General features: G+C 40.9%; 1 protein-coding gene across 3 annotated transcripts; it reads left to right on the plus strand.

Annotated features, from left to right (window-relative positions):
* Window positions 1–335: 335 nt before the first annotated feature.
* Window positions 336–19,311, plus strand: LOC147140634 (glutamate decarboxylase 1-like). Of its 3 annotated transcripts, none has more exons than XM_086042944.1 (17): window positions 336–502; window positions 1,262–1,380; window positions 2,694–2,750; window positions 4,470–4,604; window positions 5,218–5,460; window positions 7,380–7,470; window positions 12,699–12,811; window positions 13,423–13,538; window positions 13,928–14,007; window positions 15,010–15,064; window positions 15,155–15,271; window positions 15,375–15,439; window positions 15,515–15,593; window positions 15,744–15,893; window positions 16,036–16,143; window positions 16,228–16,317; window positions 17,757–19,311. In XM_086042944.1, exons 2-17 carry the CDS (start codon window positions 1,305–1,307, stop codon window positions 17,928–17,930), a joined length of 1,749 nt encoding a protein of 582 aa, XP_085899070.1. In that variant the 5' UTR covers window positions 336–502; window positions 1,262–1,304; the 3' UTR covers window positions 17,931–19,311. The 3 variants fall into 3 exon arrangements, with proteins under 3 accessions (XP_085899070.1, XP_085899072.1, XP_085899071.1); XM_086042945.1 differs by having other exon boundaries at window positions 353–502; window positions 1,205–1,380; XM_086042946.1 differs by lacking the exon at window positions 2,694–2,750.
* Window positions 19,312–19,609: the final 298 nt, after the last annotated feature.

Below are 19,609 nucleotides of genomic sequence, written 5' to 3' on the forward strand. Positions count from 1 at the left end.
TCAGAAAATTTCCTTTTGTTAAGCCCCCAATGCAGGTCAAAATCAATTATCCAAATTGAACTGCGACGCCAATGACAGGTTCAGTCCCAGAACTCACAAAAGCATTGTCCTTCCAAGGTCACACATATGCAAACATAAGCCACAGCACATGCACAATCACAATCGCAATTTTGTTTGTTTCTACAGCATTGGTATTAACTCTTGCTTTTTGGCTTCTTAATCGATTGTGCGCGTCCCTTGACAAGCCTTCTGAGTCATCGGAGGGAGGTGAGGGTGTGACTCACGACTCTGTGTGTGTGTGTGAACAGACCAATGGGCAGCCGCAGCTCTTCATATAAATAAGGCATAAAAAATGTTCTTGAGGGAGACAGTGCTCACTTGTGCACCGCTGGATAGGATGTTATTGGCGCGCTTTGCTATAGCCTCCAGACATCTGCACCTCTGAGCCTTTTTAGCGTCTACTTTTTTGAATTCCGCTACCTGTGGGCGCTCCTGCGTGCCGGTAAGACGGCTTGCTTTCATTCCCACAGACACTCTCACGGCATCTTGTGCGTAAATATATTTATATTTACGTTTTATTCCAATCAAGAGGGACTGCGTTGAAAAAGCGTTTTACACATCAGGGTTCTTTCGGACAAATACGACAAAATTCACTTACAGATGACTGCAAACGAATTAATTGTCCGTTTTGTTTTGTTGTTGTTGCTCTGCCAAAGATCCGTTTTGATTAGTAATAATCATTTTAATGTGTAATAATAATGTAATGTGTTTAGATTTTTTTTCCACGTCAAAATATGTGTTTCTTTCATATATCCAAGCTCTTGTGGACAATATGTTTCAAAGTGATTCGGTGCAATGATAATATTTTCTTCAATGATTTCTTATTGTCATTTTTTTGATATCATATGTATTATTTTTCTTTTTTCAGCGTCTCGGTATTCCATCGGCTGAGATATACTGAGGCTCTGACAGAATTTAATGGCTAATTGAGTTCAAGAAATATTGCGGTGCATTCCCGAAATTGATGTACGCGTTATCTCTGCGAGTGTTTATCCTTATTGTGTCAGTTGTGCCAGTGCGCAATGGTGCTTCCAAATTGCGCATCCAAAAGTACCCACGCTCGCATTGTGCGTGATATATCATTCCTGCAATGCCACATACAAAATTATAGTACTAATAATAGTAATGTTTTTTTCTCATTCAGATTGACATACGTGTGACAAAGTGGCTGATTTATCATCCTGGTCCGCTTTGTTCGCAGTTGAATAATAGCCTTCTTGGAGATCAGATAAAGGAAGAGAGTGATGGCCACGTCAGAGCCGAGAACCACCAGCGGGGAACAGGACCCCAACACCTCCAATTTAAGACCCTCATCCACAAGTATGTGAATATAACACCTAGCTGTATCGACCCCCGAGGGTCACTCATGAGGCCGTCCTTCACCGAGATGCTGCATGGCTGACAGTATAAGGCTGCCTTGCTCAAAGTGCGCACACTCACGCCCTGCCTCCGTCCGTCTGGCTCTCTCCTCTCTGATGTCACCCCTCCTTCTTTGTCTGGGGGGGAAAGCGACTCTTGCCCGGGCCATTTGCTGTGTGGGCTTCGTCGTTAATCACTGCAGTTAAAAACAGAGCCATCACATCTGTCTGTCTGTCTGTCTGTCTGTCTGGGTGCAGCAGTGCGCAAAGCAGCCCGCCAGGCGAGGAAATGATGTGACACTGGATCTTTTATATATATATATATATATATATATATATATATATATATATATACATTTTACTTAACAAACATGTATGGGCAGCCATGTATTGAACGTACATATAGGCTACATAATTATTTTTGATGTAACTCGCCCACGTGCTGCTGCTAGATGATGCCATTATCTCTGCTATATGCTTCATCTCACTCGCGGTGGCTTGTGGCGTGTGGTCGCGTGTGGGTTTGTGTACGCGTGCGTGTGAGTGTACACTTCGGCCTAAGCGATTTTGAACATCTTGAAAAAAATATTTGTTGTTGTGAAAGTTTCTTGGATTTTTTTTTTTTTTCCACCCCACGGCTCTGTCGCTTTGCATTTGGACGCGGACGCCATCTCCGCTCACGCATGTCCACGCTCGTGTGTGTGTGAGTCTGAGTGTCTCTTACGTGTCTGCAGACTTCACCGACCATCACCAGCTCGCTCCAGTCACACGGTGTTTTACTCAATTAATTCCCACCCTCCTCCGTGAGCTCATTTCACGGGTGTTAATTCCCACCCGGCCCCTTTGGCTGCATGCGTGTGTGCGAGTGTGTGAGCCAGCGTGTCCCTATTGATTTGGCCTTATAGGTTGTAAATGTTATGACTTATACTCTTATGCCCAGGACAGGGATCCTTAAAATTATAGAATTATAACCTAAAAGCAGAAAAATGGGCAATTGCTACTTTTCAAGGTGTAAACAAATTTATCCAATATGGTAATTATTTTGTACCTTTTTATGGACTAAAAAGGAGGAAATAAGAAACAATTATGTTCCAAAAATTAAAGAATACACACAGAACATTGGAATCCATTTCTCTAAGAATAGCCGATTTCATACAGTCTGGTTGTCACACACCCGGCCAAAAAGTCGCCCGCCTCACGCTTCCACTGCTTGGCCGCCTTTGCATCAACCTCCCGCCGCCGTACCTCACAAACTTAAGGTCTATTCTGTTTTAGCCTACGAATATGCGTGGATGCATGGCTGTACACGGAAACTCGGCATGAGAATTTGTGGTAAGTTGTCTCCTGCATCCTGCAAATATCATGAGCATGGCCTATGATCCTCGGTTTGCGGCGGAGTTTCGTTCGAAAATCATAATCACGATTTTCATTAAAAAAAAAAGAAACCGAAAAAAAAACCCCACTTCTAACAAAAACAACAACACAAACTGTATGTATAGGCGTACTGGGATCTTGTGCCTCAACATGCAAATTAATTCACAATTTGGCGCCGTTCTTAACTTCACCTCAGAGGCTATTATATGTCACGGCCATACAGCGGATCATCCATGAGAATTACATTCCTATAATTAGATAAATAAATAAAGAAATAAAGAAATAAATCCATTAAGCTCCAATGAGATGCTTTTAATTTAAAATACTGTAGTTCATTATTGCGTGTGATAATTGCAGTGTTTGCTCTGTGGTCAAAAGAAAAAAAACACACCTCATTATAATGCCGCAACAGTTCAATAAACATGACTGCATCTATGATGTGGGATATTTCATACAACTCTTGTATTGCAGCTCATTACATTTTGTAGGCTACCTATGGTGTCAGGTGAGTGTTCACAAGCATGCATTCCACCGTGTCAGCATGCAGGGTCGTTGTTATTATTCTTCCGTTCGCAGCCATTTCCCTGCCTTCTAAAATAGGCCACTGTAGAGGCAGTGAGAACAAAACTGTCACAGTGTGTTACCATCTTGGAAAGGTCAGTGGACATTACCCCGTGGGTCTGATGATGAGAGCTACTCTCACCCACTCTGACCGCCCCCGGATCATCCCCATGTCTTTTGCATTCTATAACACAGGGACAAACCTACTTCAGACAGCACAGAAAAAATATGTTATAAAGCACCCACGGTCAGATAAACTGTTCTACATGCAGTCATATAGGTCAAAATTTTGTGTTTTTTTTTTTTAAAGAAATGACAGAACATATTACTATTGCATCTATCAAATGTGAACAAATTGTATCATTAAAAATCTTAATGTTTGTTTTGAATTTACAAGACGCCCCTTGCAAACAAACAACATTTTTTTTATTATGATCAATCAATGGGAAATTGACAAATGGATTTTAGATCATGATTAATGTAATTAGCCTACATTTCAATGGATTTAGAGCGTCATGGATTCACATATTGATTTTCAATGCATGTGATTTTTTAATTTCCTCTGGAAAAAAATGCACTACATTTCTAAATATAAAATTATATGAACTAAAAAGAATATAAATTCGAAATGAAATGCTGCGCATATTTTTCTTTATCCGACGACCACCCCCCTGGCCTCCCTTTTTTTTTATTATTTATTTTAGCACAATTAGCGGGCCTTATGGCCTTCACATGGGAGCAGATCAATCACCGTACAGGCCTATATAGTGGAAGCAGACATCATGCTGCGGTTCTGGGATCCTTCATTAACCCTCTTTATGGGGGTGTGTGTCTACAGGCGGTACGGGGCCATAGCCGGAAGCTGTCCGGATCACTGAGCCGTGTGTGTGTGCGTGTGGGCGCGCGCCTGTGAAAATGAGAGAAAGAGAGAGAGAGAGAGAGAGAGAGAGAGAGAGAGAGAGAGAGAGAGAGAGAGAGAGAGACGGGGGTGCGGTTTATTCTATGTAGCACGGTTTGGTTTGGTTTGGCCTCCACCAGAAATACATCGGATAAAGACATCTTGCGTGATGGAGGTGTTTGGTGATAACTCGTGCCCTTCTCCATGCAACACACTAGGGTTCCTGCAGAAAAACAACAGCCTGGAGGAGAAAGGCAGACTGAGTCAGAAGAACCTGCTGTCCTGTGACAACAGTGACAGGGACGCCCGGTTCCGACGCACCGAGACCGACTTCTCAAACCTGTTTGCCCGAGGTGAGCATCACTGTTTGGAGGGGAAGAAAACAAATATTGTTGATCACTTCTATGTTTATAATAATCAAACAAAAAGGTATAAAACTGTAGACTACCCCCCCCCCCCAAAAAAAATCAAGTTTAATTCATTCTTTATCTTTCAATGAACACCATTTGGAAAAATAAACTCACTAACAATGCCGGTTTCAGTAAAGAAAGGTAATGCTAAAAAAATAAAGAATAAAATGGCTATGACGAATATTTTATAATTCAATATAATGAATTAAATGTAAAAGGTATTGTTAGGCATATATATATTGCTATTATTACTTATTACTCTTATTATTACCATGTATTTCAAAAACGGAATATGTTGTGCCACTAAGCATTATTTCATGCAGTGCAGATAATATAAAAAAAGTTAGATGAACAGTAGGCAATGCATCTTTACGATTCTTCTAGAGAAATGACATACAGCCTATTGACATACAACATACAGTAAGCATGTATAAAATAGTACTTTCCCCAGGGATTAAATTTAAATGTTGTGAAAATACGTTAGTAAATACTACTGCATTTTCACAAAAACAAATGAGCTTTACTTTACGAAATAATTTGCCCCTGCGTCTTCTAGACTTGTTGCCTGCAAAGAATGGCGAGGAACCGACCATGCAGTTTTTACTGGAGGTGGTTGACATCCTAACCAACTACGTGAAGAAGACGTTCGACCGCTCCACCAAGGTGCTGGACTTCCACCACCCTCACCAGCTCCTGGAGGGCATGGAGGGCTTCAACCTGGAGCTGTCCGACCAGCCTGAGTCTCTGGAGCAGATCCTGGTGGACTGCAGGGACACGCTCAAATATGGTGTCCGGACAGGTATGGCAAACAAATGCAGAAAATGTACAATACTATTTCTTGACCAATACAGGAAAGGGTGGGTTCCCCTCCACTGAAAATAACTCTATTAGTCAATACTTGGCCAATACTTTAACGGAGGAGGAAAGGTGAATTAATGACAGCGATAAAAAGTCAAATTCAGCACCCCCGTTTCCTAGTCCACTGCCTTATTTATTGCCCCCATAATATTAATTCACTTGACATCCCTGTGCTCTCTCGTCTCACTTATTAAAGTAAGTGTCGCCTGAGGGCGTCCTGCCGTGGCCAGTTTGCATCTGTTAAAACAACAGCGCTCAAAATGTCCCTTGGGTTTCATACAATGTATCACTTTGTGGCAACGTCGCCTTTAACTCGGAAATTGGTGAGAGACGAGGAGCTGGCCGTGGTACTTTTCATCATTATGGTGAAATCTACATCATTACTGTGCAGCTATGCATGTCTGATTCTTTATACACTATAACCACAATACTGTACACTCAACTAGTACCTTATTGGGGACACTTGCACTATCTATTGAAGTCCTACAAGATCAGTATCAGAAGTTCTGCCATTGCAAATAAAATAATAATGCTACTTTTATTTAATGTTTTAGCATTCTGGTTGCAGTGGTGTAAAAGTCTCTCTAATATTTTGTTTCTCTGTTGACATAGATGACCGGGGTAAAATACAGTGGTGCCTTGAAATACAAGTAACCCGACTTGCAATTTTTCATGCCGTGCAAGCTATTGTTGAGTCAAATAGAAAATGTTTTGCTTTGACTTGTGAGAAAAAATTGAGATAAGAACATTGCATCGTGGCAGTGAACACAGCCCATCTCATTCCAGGAAAAGCAAGTTTAGCAAGTAGTGAACCATTCTTTAAAAAAGAGGCTGGTTGTTACCGCTCCAAGTCAAAGCTTACTGTCAAAATAAACATATTGCTAACAAACAATACAGCGTTGGTGTCATAGAGTTAAAACCTTTCAAGCGAAAGATTTTTTTAACACAAACGGTGGGGCAACTCATGAGATAATATAACAATACTCACAGTGATATATTTTTATCCTGTCTGAAAATGACTACTATACCTGCATCTTACTCTGGACTGTCTCCGACTGATTGGTCTGTATCATACTGGCCCCAAGTGGAGATCCTAGGAGGCAGCAATGTCCGTTGAGGCAATACAATAAATGTGTAAAAAAAAAACTACGTTTTAATTGTTTACATCCTATTTCATCACTGTCTGTAAGTACAGTATTATAGAGTGCTATTTTCTACCAAGAAAAAACAAATTACAAATTGTTGTCGTAGTTTTCAGTACCTGAAACGGATTATTAGCATTTCAATTCATTTCAGTGGGGAATGATGATTTGAGAGGCGTGATTTGAGTTCTAAGCATTTTGACGGGATGAATTAAACTGAATTTCTCAGGGCAACACTGCACCTTTTAACAGCTCTCAGTATGATACGGTGCAGTTTTACACCACTGCAATCTACAGTATAGCTGCACTGTAGTATAGCAACATGAAATGATCGCCTCTTCTGACAGTTTGTCATTGAACGTTTTGCATCGCTTTGTATCGTGTACCTAATGCTGTGACCAAGTGCAGCTTCAATATAACATATACTTATCATGTGGGCCTACTAACACCACATTTACATGCTATTTATATCCATGACTGCATTTAGGCTGTAGGCATTTTTGAGGCTGACTGTGTGTGCAAGCACCTTGAGTCTAATCGGCTGTCACATTACCTTGTTACCAGAGCGGTGCAACAACCTATTTAGGTTTAGTTTAGGTTTAACACATTTGAGTTAAGTAGGATATTGGTGATTGCAGCAGCAGCAGCATTTCCACAGACAATTAAAATGCTTCCTTCTGTACAACAAATTGATGTTATGTGTATGTTTCTCTCTCAGGTCACCCTCGCTTCTTTAACCAGTTGTCCTCAGGTTTAGACATCATTGGCCTGGCAGGAGAGTGGCTCACCTCCACTGCCAACACCAACATGTAAGTCATACATGCTTGTCTTTATTGGCGTGCTTGTGTTTGACACCATTAACCGTTAATGGAGACCCCCCTGCATGCCATGACAGAATTTGCAGTTTGTAGGCCACTTGGCTCTCTGCTGCACCGCTGGTCATTGTAAATGCTATTTTTTTCCTGTAAAGACTTGTGAGTTGATGGAGTGTTGGCAGCCGTCGAGCGGCTCCGTGTATCACAGTCTGTCCCGCCCCAGGGGTGGTTAGATTGCATATTGATCTCGGCTCACAGCTACATTGAGGCCTAGTCTGATAGAGGGCATGAACCACATGGACTTCACACCTTTTCGCAACACAGGCGCACCCAAACGCATATTAACTCTCGATAAGAACATTCGTGCCATTGGAAAAAGTCAGAATGACAAATCGCTCACAATTAGCCTATTCTTTTTGCTTCACATGAATAAAATGAGGAATTAAAATGAGAACAATTAAGAGATATACATTACAGAACCTGATAAGAGTTTAATAAAATTACAAAAGAGACAGAATAAATTGAAGATTAACTGACAAAACAAGATACAGTAGGCTACATTGCAATACAATCGATAATGCAATAAGATTTAGGTTTGATCAATAGGTCTAGCAAACAAGAGAATGTTTGTTCTTTTATGAACTTTTACCTATGTAAACTTTAATTGACACTTACAGCAGAATCATATTTAATGAGGCTTCCAAAAGGAATTCTTTTCATGAAAAAACAGTGCTTTAAATTGCTGCACCATTTTGAAATCCATATTGCATCACGTCCTTGTTATTGTATTATTTACATATTTTTATTCATCAGAAATGTATCTGTCTTTGTCTATCCATGCCAGTGACATAGTGATAGGCAGAAAAAAAAATCTTCCACTGGATAGCGAAATGTACAATACACCTGTACCTGAAGAGGTGGAAGGAAGTCACACATGTGCATGTCACAAGCAAGTCTCAGGATGTAGCCTTCAAATTTTAAACAAGTCCCAGTAAAGTTACTGTGGTAAAAAAAATCCGGCAAGTCAAGTCAAGTCATGTCACCAAGAAATAAAGTTAAATCGTTACTTTGTTCGAGCAAGTCAAAAGGCTAGTCGTAAAATGTTACTCAGCACAGCATATTGTACATTGGAGTGATGATCACGTCCTTTGTCATTGATCGAGAAAAAAAAGTACATTTATCTATCTAAATATTAAATGAGCACCTAGAGAACATATACAGCTCTGAAAAATAAACAAACAATAACTTAAGAGTATGAAATATATGCATGCAAGCATGTTACTTTTTTATAAACATTTGCATGAGTGTTTACAGCTACCAATGTATCTCACACTGCTGCTGTAATGATAAACATTGACATGATATGCAGTACAGAATAATAATAACTTGGATGGAGATATTTGTATTACCATACTAATTTGTATTACCCAATTTCCAGCGAGTTGTTCCAACGCGTGAGTTCTGATGCATAATAGGAAGTCTGTTTTATGCAATGAAAAAAATGATGTTCAATTTACTTAATTTTATTTCACCAAGTGCTTGCACAAAAATAAAATCTTTTTTTTAAGTAGACTTATATGTCTACTGAAAGGGGAAAGTTAACCCATAACATATTTTTTAAAGAATATGTTCTATGCGAGCCCACTAATTGAAACACGACATTCTGATTAATATTGTGTTTGTGGAATAAGGGTTAATCCACTCGTTTTTAGCCACTTCTGGGGGCGGCCATTTTGTCACTTCTGTCGACTGAAAATAACACCACAGTTGCCCAGGGCTCAGGTAACGACCAATCATGGCTCAGCTTCAGAAAACAGGTGAGCTGTGATTGGTCGTTACCTGAGCCCTGAGCAACTGTGGTGTCATTTTCAGTCGACAGAAGTGACAAAATGGCCGCCCCCAGAAGTGGCTAAAAACGAGTGGATTTTGCTGCTTAACTCATATTCCACAAACGCAATATTAATCAGAATGTCGTGTTCCAACTAGTGGGCCTGCATAGAACATATTCTTGACTTCCACTTAAAAAATATGGCTGGATCAGATTATTTTATTTTGTGCAACTACTTGAAAAAATTGAGTTCTGGCGAGCATAGCAAATGTCCGCACAACTGATAATGCATAAACAAGCAAGGAGATATAAACGAGGGGTCCCCTCAAAAAGGAATTTCGGCTTGCACACTGCTGAATGTGAGTGAGAGCGGCGCACTGTTTTTTTTTTCTGTGAATTTACATATGAAATGCCTCATAGTCCCCACCCCACTTCCCCTCACTCTTCCCCCCACTCATCCTGCTTGCCGCTGCTGCTCTCTCTCCCTAGTAAGCGCAGCCACATAGGGCTCTGCCGCTCCCAGTAAAAAAGAAGTGCGTGTGCCTATATGTTCAGTTCGGCTCAAATAGAAACCGCTGGGGAAATTAGACTAATGATGGACTGCAGACGAATGGCGGACTAAATAAAGGGGTTTTCGTCTATGCTTAATTCGTCTATTTTAAAATTTTTCCCGTCATTCGTCAACCGTCAGCAAAACGGATAGACGGACCGGTCTGTCACATAGACAGAATGCTCAGATCTGAAAATTAGCATAGAGGTCTGGGAGTGATATTCCTTCATGTAACGAATATTCATACAGGAACATTGTAGATAGGTTTAGATCGGTAATATAGCAATACACAAAGGCAAATATTTGTCCTATTTTTTTGAAAGAATAACAGAGTGTTATTAATAATGTCAAATTCATTTCTTCTTCCACTCTTTGCAACTTAATGTAAGCGCTTATGCATTTACAGCACCACACTGCCCCTAAGAGGCCACGGCGTGCACAGCAGGAGTAGCCGGTGTTCATTTGTAGTTATTACTTTCCATTGCTACTATTTTAATATATCATTGCTTTACTTTGCAAATCATTTATTTTCTGGTTGATCTTTAAAGCGGAAGTCATCCCAAACATATATTTTTCAAGAATATGTTCACAGCAGGCCCACTAGTTGAAACACGGCATTCTGATTAATTTTGTGTTTGTGGAATATAAATTAAGCAGCAAAATGAACTCGTTTTTAGCCATCGCAGGGGGCGTTTTTTTTGTCTTCTGTCGACTGAAAATGACATCACAACTGCTCACAACGAACAATCACAGCTGACCTGTTTTCTGAATCTGAGCCGTGATTGTTCGTTGTGAGCAGTTGTGATGTCATTTTCAGTCGACAGACAACAAAATGGCCGGGCCCAGAGCTGCCTAAATACGAGTGCATTTTGCTGCTTAACTTATATTCCACAAACGCAAAATTAATCAGAATGCCGTGTTTCAACTAGTGGGCCTGCTGGGAACATATTTTTGAAAAAAATATGTTTGGGTTGACTTCCGCTTTAAAGTTATATTTAAAGTTTTTGTTGGTTGTTTTGGTGTTTGGATAAATGCAACGTTTTGAACCTACTGAATAATCGTGTTAATTGATCACGATGTCAATATTAATCAAAATAATTGTGATGATTATTTTTCAGCTCTAATATATATAGCACAATGTATAGGGAATCTTTCAGCTGTCATTTATTTTACCCACTTGGCGCCGGGATAAAAGTTCAATATAGAGATAATCAACACAGATTGAGACACTTAATATGTCCAATTTCTCAAAACATTAGTCATGAAACCACCCTCTCCTCTATATCAGCACATCCCTCTTGGAGGACTACACACACGCACACATCCATCCATGCGTGTGTGCACACTTTCATAATGACACCAGTTTTTACACTCACACACATACACACCAGCTCTGTCTGTCCCAGATACAGCAGCAAGGGTTTCCAGTCCATTGACTGCAGGCTCATTGTGAGCTGGTCTTAGCAGATAGGCCAGCTGGGCCCCACACTGTCACACAATGTCCCCGGGCGCCACACAGAACCCCGCCACACTGTGGAAAGTGGCTGCTGCGGCTCCCCGCCGAGTGCTCGTTGCATTGTTCCCCGCGGACACGGTCCGACTCGGCGGGGCCGCACGCCGCACAGGGGAAGAGGCCGGCTGCGTGTCACGGGGTTAGTCACATAAAAGACACACGTTCAAAGAGACTCACACACACAAGGAGCGCCCTTGATGATGGTAATAAGGGCATTTAGGGGCTTTCCCTGGAGACCGCCAGGTGACTGAGGGGTAATTTTCACCCTCAAAAGACCAATGATTGGCTCTGATTGTGATAATCATCACCATTATTGCCATTATGGCGTGAAATGACTCACATAGGGAAGAGAATTTTAAAGAGGTTTTGTTTCTTCTCAGCTGTAAATGGAATACATAAAATGAGACATACTGAATGTTCTGTGGGCCATTTTGTTTTATTTTCCTTGTTCTCAAAGAAAATCATATTCCCTTCCATTTGCCCCACACCCCCTTGATTTTTAATACTTTTCTTTTATTTATTTATTTATTTAGCCCTAATGTCATTTCAATGTCCTCTCGTGCAAGTCGCCCCCTCCTTTTTCTTTGTTTTCTCCTAGCGGTGCACACAAAACACAAAGCTTTTCCTATGCTGCAGAACATGCAGAGTAATTGCGAACAAGATGTTTTCGATGGTAATGGTGGTGCCCTAAGTGGCCTCATTACAAAGAGAGATCAGCCAGTGTGGGAGGTGTAGAGTGGCTGTAGGCTACTGTAAGATTTATGTGACACATTTAAACAACTTTCACTTCTCCTGGACTCCTTTTGTCGTGCAACACGTCTTCATCACCGTCGCTTCATTTCATTTAACTACAAGGGAATTAATTATAACAGTTTTTTTTGGGGTTTTTTTGTATTTTGTGGTCAACACACACACACACACACACACACCCACAGGCATCCCGTTATCTTTCCCAAACACACACTGAAGCCCTCTCGGCTGTCAAATCAGCGCCATTCAGAATTGTGACTGAGGTTGGCAGGATTGACAGATAGCCATCACAGCATTGTGTGCTTTAATTAAACTACTAAGGGTTTTCACAAAGCATTTGAATGTGAATGTTTGCCGCCTATAAGACTCCTATCACACGCTTTAATTAGCTCAGTCAGCACAGGCTCCAATTCGCACTCTGTGGATGGAATTATGGAGGAGCTGGAAAGCCAATCACTCTTTATGTTGTGTGCGTACCAAATTCTCTCTTCTTCCTGCACACGTGGCTGTTAATGACTCAGAAGAGGCTGCCATGTCCCATGATGTGCTGATGCGAGTATTTTATACCTTGTGATTGACAGGTTCACCTACGAGATCGCTCCAGTCTTTGTTTTAATGGAGCAGCTGACCTTGAAGAAGATGAGAGAGATGATTGGCTGGCCCGCCGGCGAGGGAGATGGCCTCTTCTCGCCAGGTTAGTAACAAAGAACAGAAAATATTGGTACTCGGTCAAATCTTGATTGACGAACTTAATTCATTCCAACTGTGCGAACATTAAATAGTCCCCATTTAAATGAATGGAAATGGAATTATTCTGTTCTAGTCCCAGACCCAAGTTCCTTGTACCTTGCTTTTATGGGTTTATTTTAAAACATGTAAGTCTACGCTTTATTTTTGTTGTTAAGTACAGAATGTAGATTTCGCCAAACCAAGCTGTATTGCAAGTTCAGAAATACGAACATGTAGCATTCTCATGTGGGGTGATTATGTGCTTCTTTTTTCAACATTAAAATGATTAGGCTTCCTAATAGTGCTATTACTTGAAGTGCAGAAAGATATATATCTGGATGTGAACTATATGCACGGCACGGTGTGAACAATGTTTACGCTGTGCGAGAGAACGCAAAACCCAGAGTTCGGCTCGGACTGATCATAAACCGAAGCATACTTCGAAAATCGAATATTTTGAAAAAAAATCTTGATTGTAAACCAATTTGATCTTAAACATGGTCGTCGTGAACTGAGCTTTGAGTCACTTTATTGAGCCAGATTTTTGTTTGAAACATTGTCTCTTCTACTCAACAGGGGGTGCTATTTCTAACATGTACAGTGTGATGATCGCTCGGTACAAGTATTTTCCCGAGGTCAAAACCAAGGGCATGTCTGCTGCTCCTCGCCTGGTTCTGTTCACATCGGAACATGTATGTTGTATGAGACCACGCGCAAACATGGACCCCCCCCCCCCACGCCCCCCCCCCCCACACACACACACACAAAGTTGACTTTCAATAAACAGGTCAATTAATATGATCAATTTTCTTTGTTTAGTCATAATAAATAAAGTAAGCCATTATTTAGTTAGACAAATTAATTCAATAAATACTATTCTAATTCAATGATTTTATGTCTAAATAGATGCTCGGGGGGCGGGATTAAAGAACAGAGCCGGTTGGAATACTTTGCCCACCCCTGCCTTAGAGAATTGTGTAACTGTGATTAGGCCACAAAAGCTCCATTGCCCTTGATGGCTTATTGAGCAATTGTGTCAATAAAAGAGTCATTGTTTACCTGATGTGTGTTGTTCCTGCAGAGCCACTACTCCATAAAGAAGGCTGGCGCTGCTCTGGGATTTGGCACTGAGAATGTGATTCTGCTGAGCACAGATGAGAGGTAATGCATAAATTCCATGTCAAAATAAAAAAAATACAGTATAGTGTTTACAGCTGCCCATCCATTCTCTAACAATACAGTTTGTTCCAAAGGTCTCAATCCATTAATTTCTTTTAGTTTCACTTCATTTGACAGATGTGAGGCCCTCAGTATTTGACATCTTAGGCTTTGCAGTTTTTATAAGCCTGGCTCAACAGGTTTTTGCCCATGGCTGGACAGTTGACATTGGAACAGTGTTGCAAAATTGCTGCCTTGCAAGTACTTTTTCTGTCCCCAACTGCATTTTAGCAAATGTTTAAGAAGCTTTATGGCAACCACACCGCTTAGTACACTCTAAGCAATGCATTGCAAGTTTCTCTAAACGGGATCTGTTCTTGACAATTCACGCAGCGGAAGGCCTGCTACTACCGTCGCTGATGAAAACAGGGAACTCAGAGAAGAGGCGTGCTTCAGAAAGTGATCGAGCTTTACCTGTTTGTTCAAAGGCTTCAAGCGGAAGAATAGAATGCTCAACAACCTGAAGTTGATATGGGGAAAGCTTCATCACTCTCTGAAGTATCTGCTAACATGAGCTTTTGTTGATGCCGGATTCCAGTGAAGCCCTCTGGATAGGCTTTCTTTGGCTTTGTGCAATTGCCTGCTCTTGAAAGTGGGTGCTTTCATTAGTGGTAGTAGTAGCGGGCCTTCTGCTGTGTGCTTTGTCAAACTGTTTTGAGAAATTGTCAAGGATTGCATAAATTGTGTTGTGTGTCAAAGCAGTATGAGCACTGAGTGCCATAAGGCTTCTCAAACTAGCACTGAACTCCACTTGAAGACCAAAAAAATGTCTTGTCAGGCTGCGAGATATCAATTGGTGAGCCGTGGGTAAGGGAATGATACGATATGAATGCTGATGGCCTCACATCTGTTCAAGCAAAACCTGGAACAAAAGAGAAATAAGGAAGTGTATGGTGACTTTCAGGACACCCCCGTATTAAGAGATGTTATGTTTCACTCTCTCAGGGGGAGGGTCATTCCTGCTGATCTTGAGGCTAAGATCATTGACGCTAAACAGAAGGTGTGGTCTTTATTTTACTTTCCTCCTCCTTGTTTGCTTTGTCACTCAAGTTCATGGTCTCCAAGTGTTAAGTGTGTGTCCATTTCACAGGGTTACGTGCCATTATTTGTGAACGCCACAGGTGGCTCCACTGTCTATGGCGCATTTGACCCCATCAATGAGATTGCTGACATTTGCGAGAAGTACAACCTGTGGCTCCACGTTGACGTGAGTCACGAACATTATTGATATGAACCTAATAATGCAACATTAGTGAGGTCAAGTCATCGGTGCGATGCTTTTCGCTAACAGTGTTGTCGTGTCTTCGTAGGGAGCGTGGGGTGGTGGCCTGCTGATGTCCAGGAAGCACCGCCATAAGCTCAATGGAATCGAGAGGTAATTTCCGGAAACGACAGCATGTTACCCGTATTCCCAGTCGGTTCAATGGAACATCGTGTTTAAACTTTGCAGAGCCAACTCTGTCACATGGAACCCTCACAAGATGATGGGCGTGCCACTGCAGTGCTCTGCCATCCTAGTTAGGGAGAAGGTACGGCGCTTACACACTGAATAAGAAGCATTCCGCATGTACTATGAGGTCACGAGAGCGCATTTATCTTCATATTTTCCCAGCATGTCTTGTGCAAAGGATTTATAGGGAAACGCTGAACCGTGATTGAAATGTTATGTGCGTTTGCAGGGACTGATGGGGGGCTGTAACTCCATGTGTGCTGGTTATTTGTTCCAACAAGACAAGCAGTACGACGTCACATACGATACTGGGGACAAAGCCATCCAATGTGGTCGGCATGTCGACATATTTAAGTTTTGGCTCATGTGGAAGGCCAAGGTAAAGGGACATACAGCTTTAAAATAAGCTTACGCACACAGAGACACATACAGTTTAAATAGCATGCGCTTGTTTTAGCCTGATAATGGGAGCCTTTGATTTCTTATTTCACATTTTTAATTCTGTTTGTTTCCCCTCACAGGGCACCATTGGGTTTGAGCAGCACATTGACAGGTGCTTGGATCTGTCTCAGTACCTGTATAACAAGATCAAGAACAGGGAGGGATATGAGATGGTGTTTGATGGAGTGGTAAGCCGACCTAATTTGGTTTTAATTTAGCTCTGTGTCTCCATATTTTTTTTTCAATGGACTTGTGACTATTTCTGCCTTCAGCCTCAGCACACCAACGTTTGCTTCTGGTACATCCCGCCCAGCCTGAGGGGAATGCCAGACAATGAGGAGAGACGGGAAAAGCTCCATAGGGTGAGATGATTGTCAATACTGTTACCACAGAGATAGTAGAGCATTTCGTATTTGTAAATGATAGATGCCGGAATACTTCTGGGTGGCAGAAAAGAATTTTACTACCACTGACCTGAAGCTAAACGATGACAAAAACAGTTATACCCCAAAATGATAAGGTGTTCTTTTTAAATCTCCTTCCCCCAAAAAATCCAAATTAATCCAACGTAACGTGGGTGAGGATAATAATTTGAGTGGATTTATACAGTAAATTGTTGTGCAGAGAAGATCACAAGACTGCTTAGTGTCTTAACAGCCTCCTCTAATGAGACAGTCTCAGAAGCAAACCTCCGCCATTTGTTTTGGCATTTTCTCACAGGTACAGTGGCTATAAAAAGTCAACTGTTCAAACGTTTTATGACGTAAAAAAAAATACTAGGATAAATATCTTCAAAACATTTTTCACAATTAACGTGACATATAATCTGTAAAAGCGGCACGGTGCTCGCCTGGTTAGCACGTCCGCCTCAGAGGTCGTGGGTTTCGATCCTGGCTCCGGCCTCCCTGTGTGGAATTTGCATGTTCTCCCCGTGCCTGTGTGGGTTTCCTCCGGGTATTATAACTGGTTGTGGCTGTGTTAAGAATGAACCAATCACATTCAAATTCATATTAAATGGGAATCAGTAGCTCCGATTAACCCAAAGAAATGTTTTAGTAGGCATTTCCTGACATTTTTCTGTCTAGAAAAAGCCTAATGGTTTTGTGCTAACAATCACTGCTTTTCTTTCTTTCTTTCTTCCTTTCTTTCTTTCTTTCTTTCTTTCTTTCTTTCTTTCTTTCTTTCTTTCTTTCTTTCTTTCTTTCTTTCTTTCTTTCTTTCTTTCTTTCTTTCTTTCTTTCTTTCTTTCTCCTTTGTGTTGTACAGGGTTATAATTTGATTTACGTTGATAGCATTTTTTTCACATCACAAAAACCTGGTAATTGAACAGGGGTGTGTACACTTCTTATATCTATCTTGTCTAGGAGTAATTTAGGAAAACGTAATTGCGAGCCTGCTATTTAATGTCACCTGTACAACTGTGTAATCCCTTAAAGGAGCACGTCTACATGTACTTTATGTTAACTAAGTCTGGATTTCCACCACATTTATTTTGGAATCAGCATACCTGTTGACATGTAAGGCAATTGGCCTCATGTAACAACTTTTCGACTGACACTTCAGATATTTAAACTACAGCGGGAGAGAAGAAGACTAAAATGATCATCATCAATTATCATTTACATTTACTGTTTTCTCAATCGCCCTGCCTTGGTCAATTGACATGTAAGCATTTGTTTACTAGTGTTGCCATCGGCTGTGTTTTGCGACCCAGATAAACACGTGACGTCATGGTGAAATGTGCTGTATAGCTCTCCTTCCTAACTTACTTGATGTGATTTTGGGGGTTTTTCATCGCCAGGTTGCACCAAAGATCAAGGCCATGATGATGGAGTCAGGGACCACCATGGTAGGCTACCAGCCTCAGGGCAATAAAGTCAACTTCTTCCGTATGGTCGTCTCCAACCATGCGGCCACCCAATCTGACATCGACTTCCTCATCGATGAGATCGAAAGGCTGGGTCATGACCTGTAGACCGTTTCACGCCGCTCCTCGTGTATTCAACGTGTTGTATTTCTATGGCACATCACCCAGAGGAGAGAACCCAACAATAAGACTGCAAGACCCCCCCGCTCCCCGCACACACATTTGTCCTCCTTTAGCTACGTATATGGCGACATCGTTTCAGGTAACTGATGGATGTGTGCTGGTGGGAAGTCTTGTGCTGCGTGTGTTCAATCTAGTGTCATTTAATGTAGATTGTTGTTCAATGTGTGTGTGTGTGCGTGGGTGTGCTCGCGTGAGCGAAAAGCAGAAAAGCACAGCTCAAAACCTGACAAGCATCACAGAATTATTCTTGTGTACACAAGAGTGCGGGTGGCACACAGTGTGTATATAAAAGTATTTTAGAGCTATTTATTAAAGATAAGATAATGAATATACAGTATGAGTACAGCATAGCTACTAAATATAATATGCTGAGAGGAACCTCCGCTGCTTAGATCTGTCATATTCTCCAAGTTGGACAGGTCGTGACAATGAAACAGTGTCTTCAGTTATTCCGTCTGTGATCATGATTTTAAAATGCTGGCTCATTGTCTGGTTCATGCAATCACGTGATACATGTATGTGTTCTTAAATAGTATTTATTCATATTTGAGTATATCAAAAATGTTGCATTTTCATCGTATACAGATTCAGGTATTTTAATGTAAATGTATCTTCATGAATTTGAAATTTGAATAACAGTGACTTTGTCGGCCAAAGAAAGAATAGAGTGGAAATAGTGCAAGTCATTATTCCTCATATATAACTTATAGGTGTTTGTAACATGTGACCCTCAACTGCGATGCAATTTCTGTCGTGCGTTTACTTCTGTGATTGTGAGTTTTTGAATGTCTGCGGTGACGGACTGGCCTTCTGACAGGATGGAGCAAGAAATTTACAGTATCTGTTCCTCTGGCTGAGCGAGTAGCATCGGAATGTGAGAATGTATTCTCTTCTCGAGAACGGGTAGCAAGAATTGTGGTGTCTGTCGGAATTCTAATGCATTTACTGTAATATAATATATTTATTGTAATACATATTAAATGTGTTTATTGGAGGTCAAGGGAATATCTTGTTGGAGAAGTTCCCTTTGTGTCTTTGCACTAGGTACACCTTTCTTTCCTCCATTGTAAATGGATGTGTATTATGAGATATTTAATTCAACATTGATGGTAACCAGGGACCATTATGCGAATACGATAATTGCATAAATCATCTTGAAACAGTTTGTTGTCAGGAACTCCTTTATGTGACCAGTACAGTTTTGAGATTAATATAGCTGTAAGGAATGTTACCCAGGAGATTATCTGGAGGCACTTTAACAAAAAACACGTCTCTGTAAGATGTTTAATAAAGTCTATTAAATTTATGAGTTGTTGAATCTTTAATTTTTATCTTAATCTATAAATACTATACACATATACACACACGCACACGCACCCCTGCCCCCCGGCCCCACACACACACACACGAATATTTATTTCTTTTCTCCAGACTGTGTGTCGGATTGTCCTGCCCTTTTGTTTTTATTATACCGATTGGTCAACAGTAAAGCTTAATCAGAGATGACTTTATGTGTCCTTTTGACACTGATTTAAAAAATATCTTTCCTTTTTTTCTAGCATATCAGGTTTTTGAGATATTTTCATTTTTTTGTTTTTAAGTAT

The sequence above is a fragment of the Filicampus tigris genome, chromosome 10 (genome assembly GCF_054856515.1).
Source record: "Filicampus tigris isolate MCC_2025a chromosome 10, RoL_Ftig_1.0, whole genome shotgun sequence".
Taxonomy (NCBI): Eukaryota; Metazoa; Chordata; class Actinopteri; order Syngnathiformes; family Syngnathidae; genus Filicampus; species Filicampus tigris.

Excerpts from the sequence above, each read along its gene's own strand:
- LOC147140634 (XM_086042944.1), top strand. The coding sequence starts at position 1,305 with ATGGCCACGTCAGAGCCGAGAACCACCAGCGGGGAACAGGACCCCAAC. Across the intron at positions 12,812-13,422 it reads AGATGGCCTCTTCTCGCCAG|GGGGTGCTATTTCTAACATG; the intron begins GTTAGTAACAAA and ends TCTACTCAACAG. Across the intron at positions 14,008-15,009 it reads CTGCTGAGCACAGATGAGAG|GGGGAGGGTCATTCCTGCTG; the intron begins GTAATGCATAAA and ends TCACTCTCTCAG.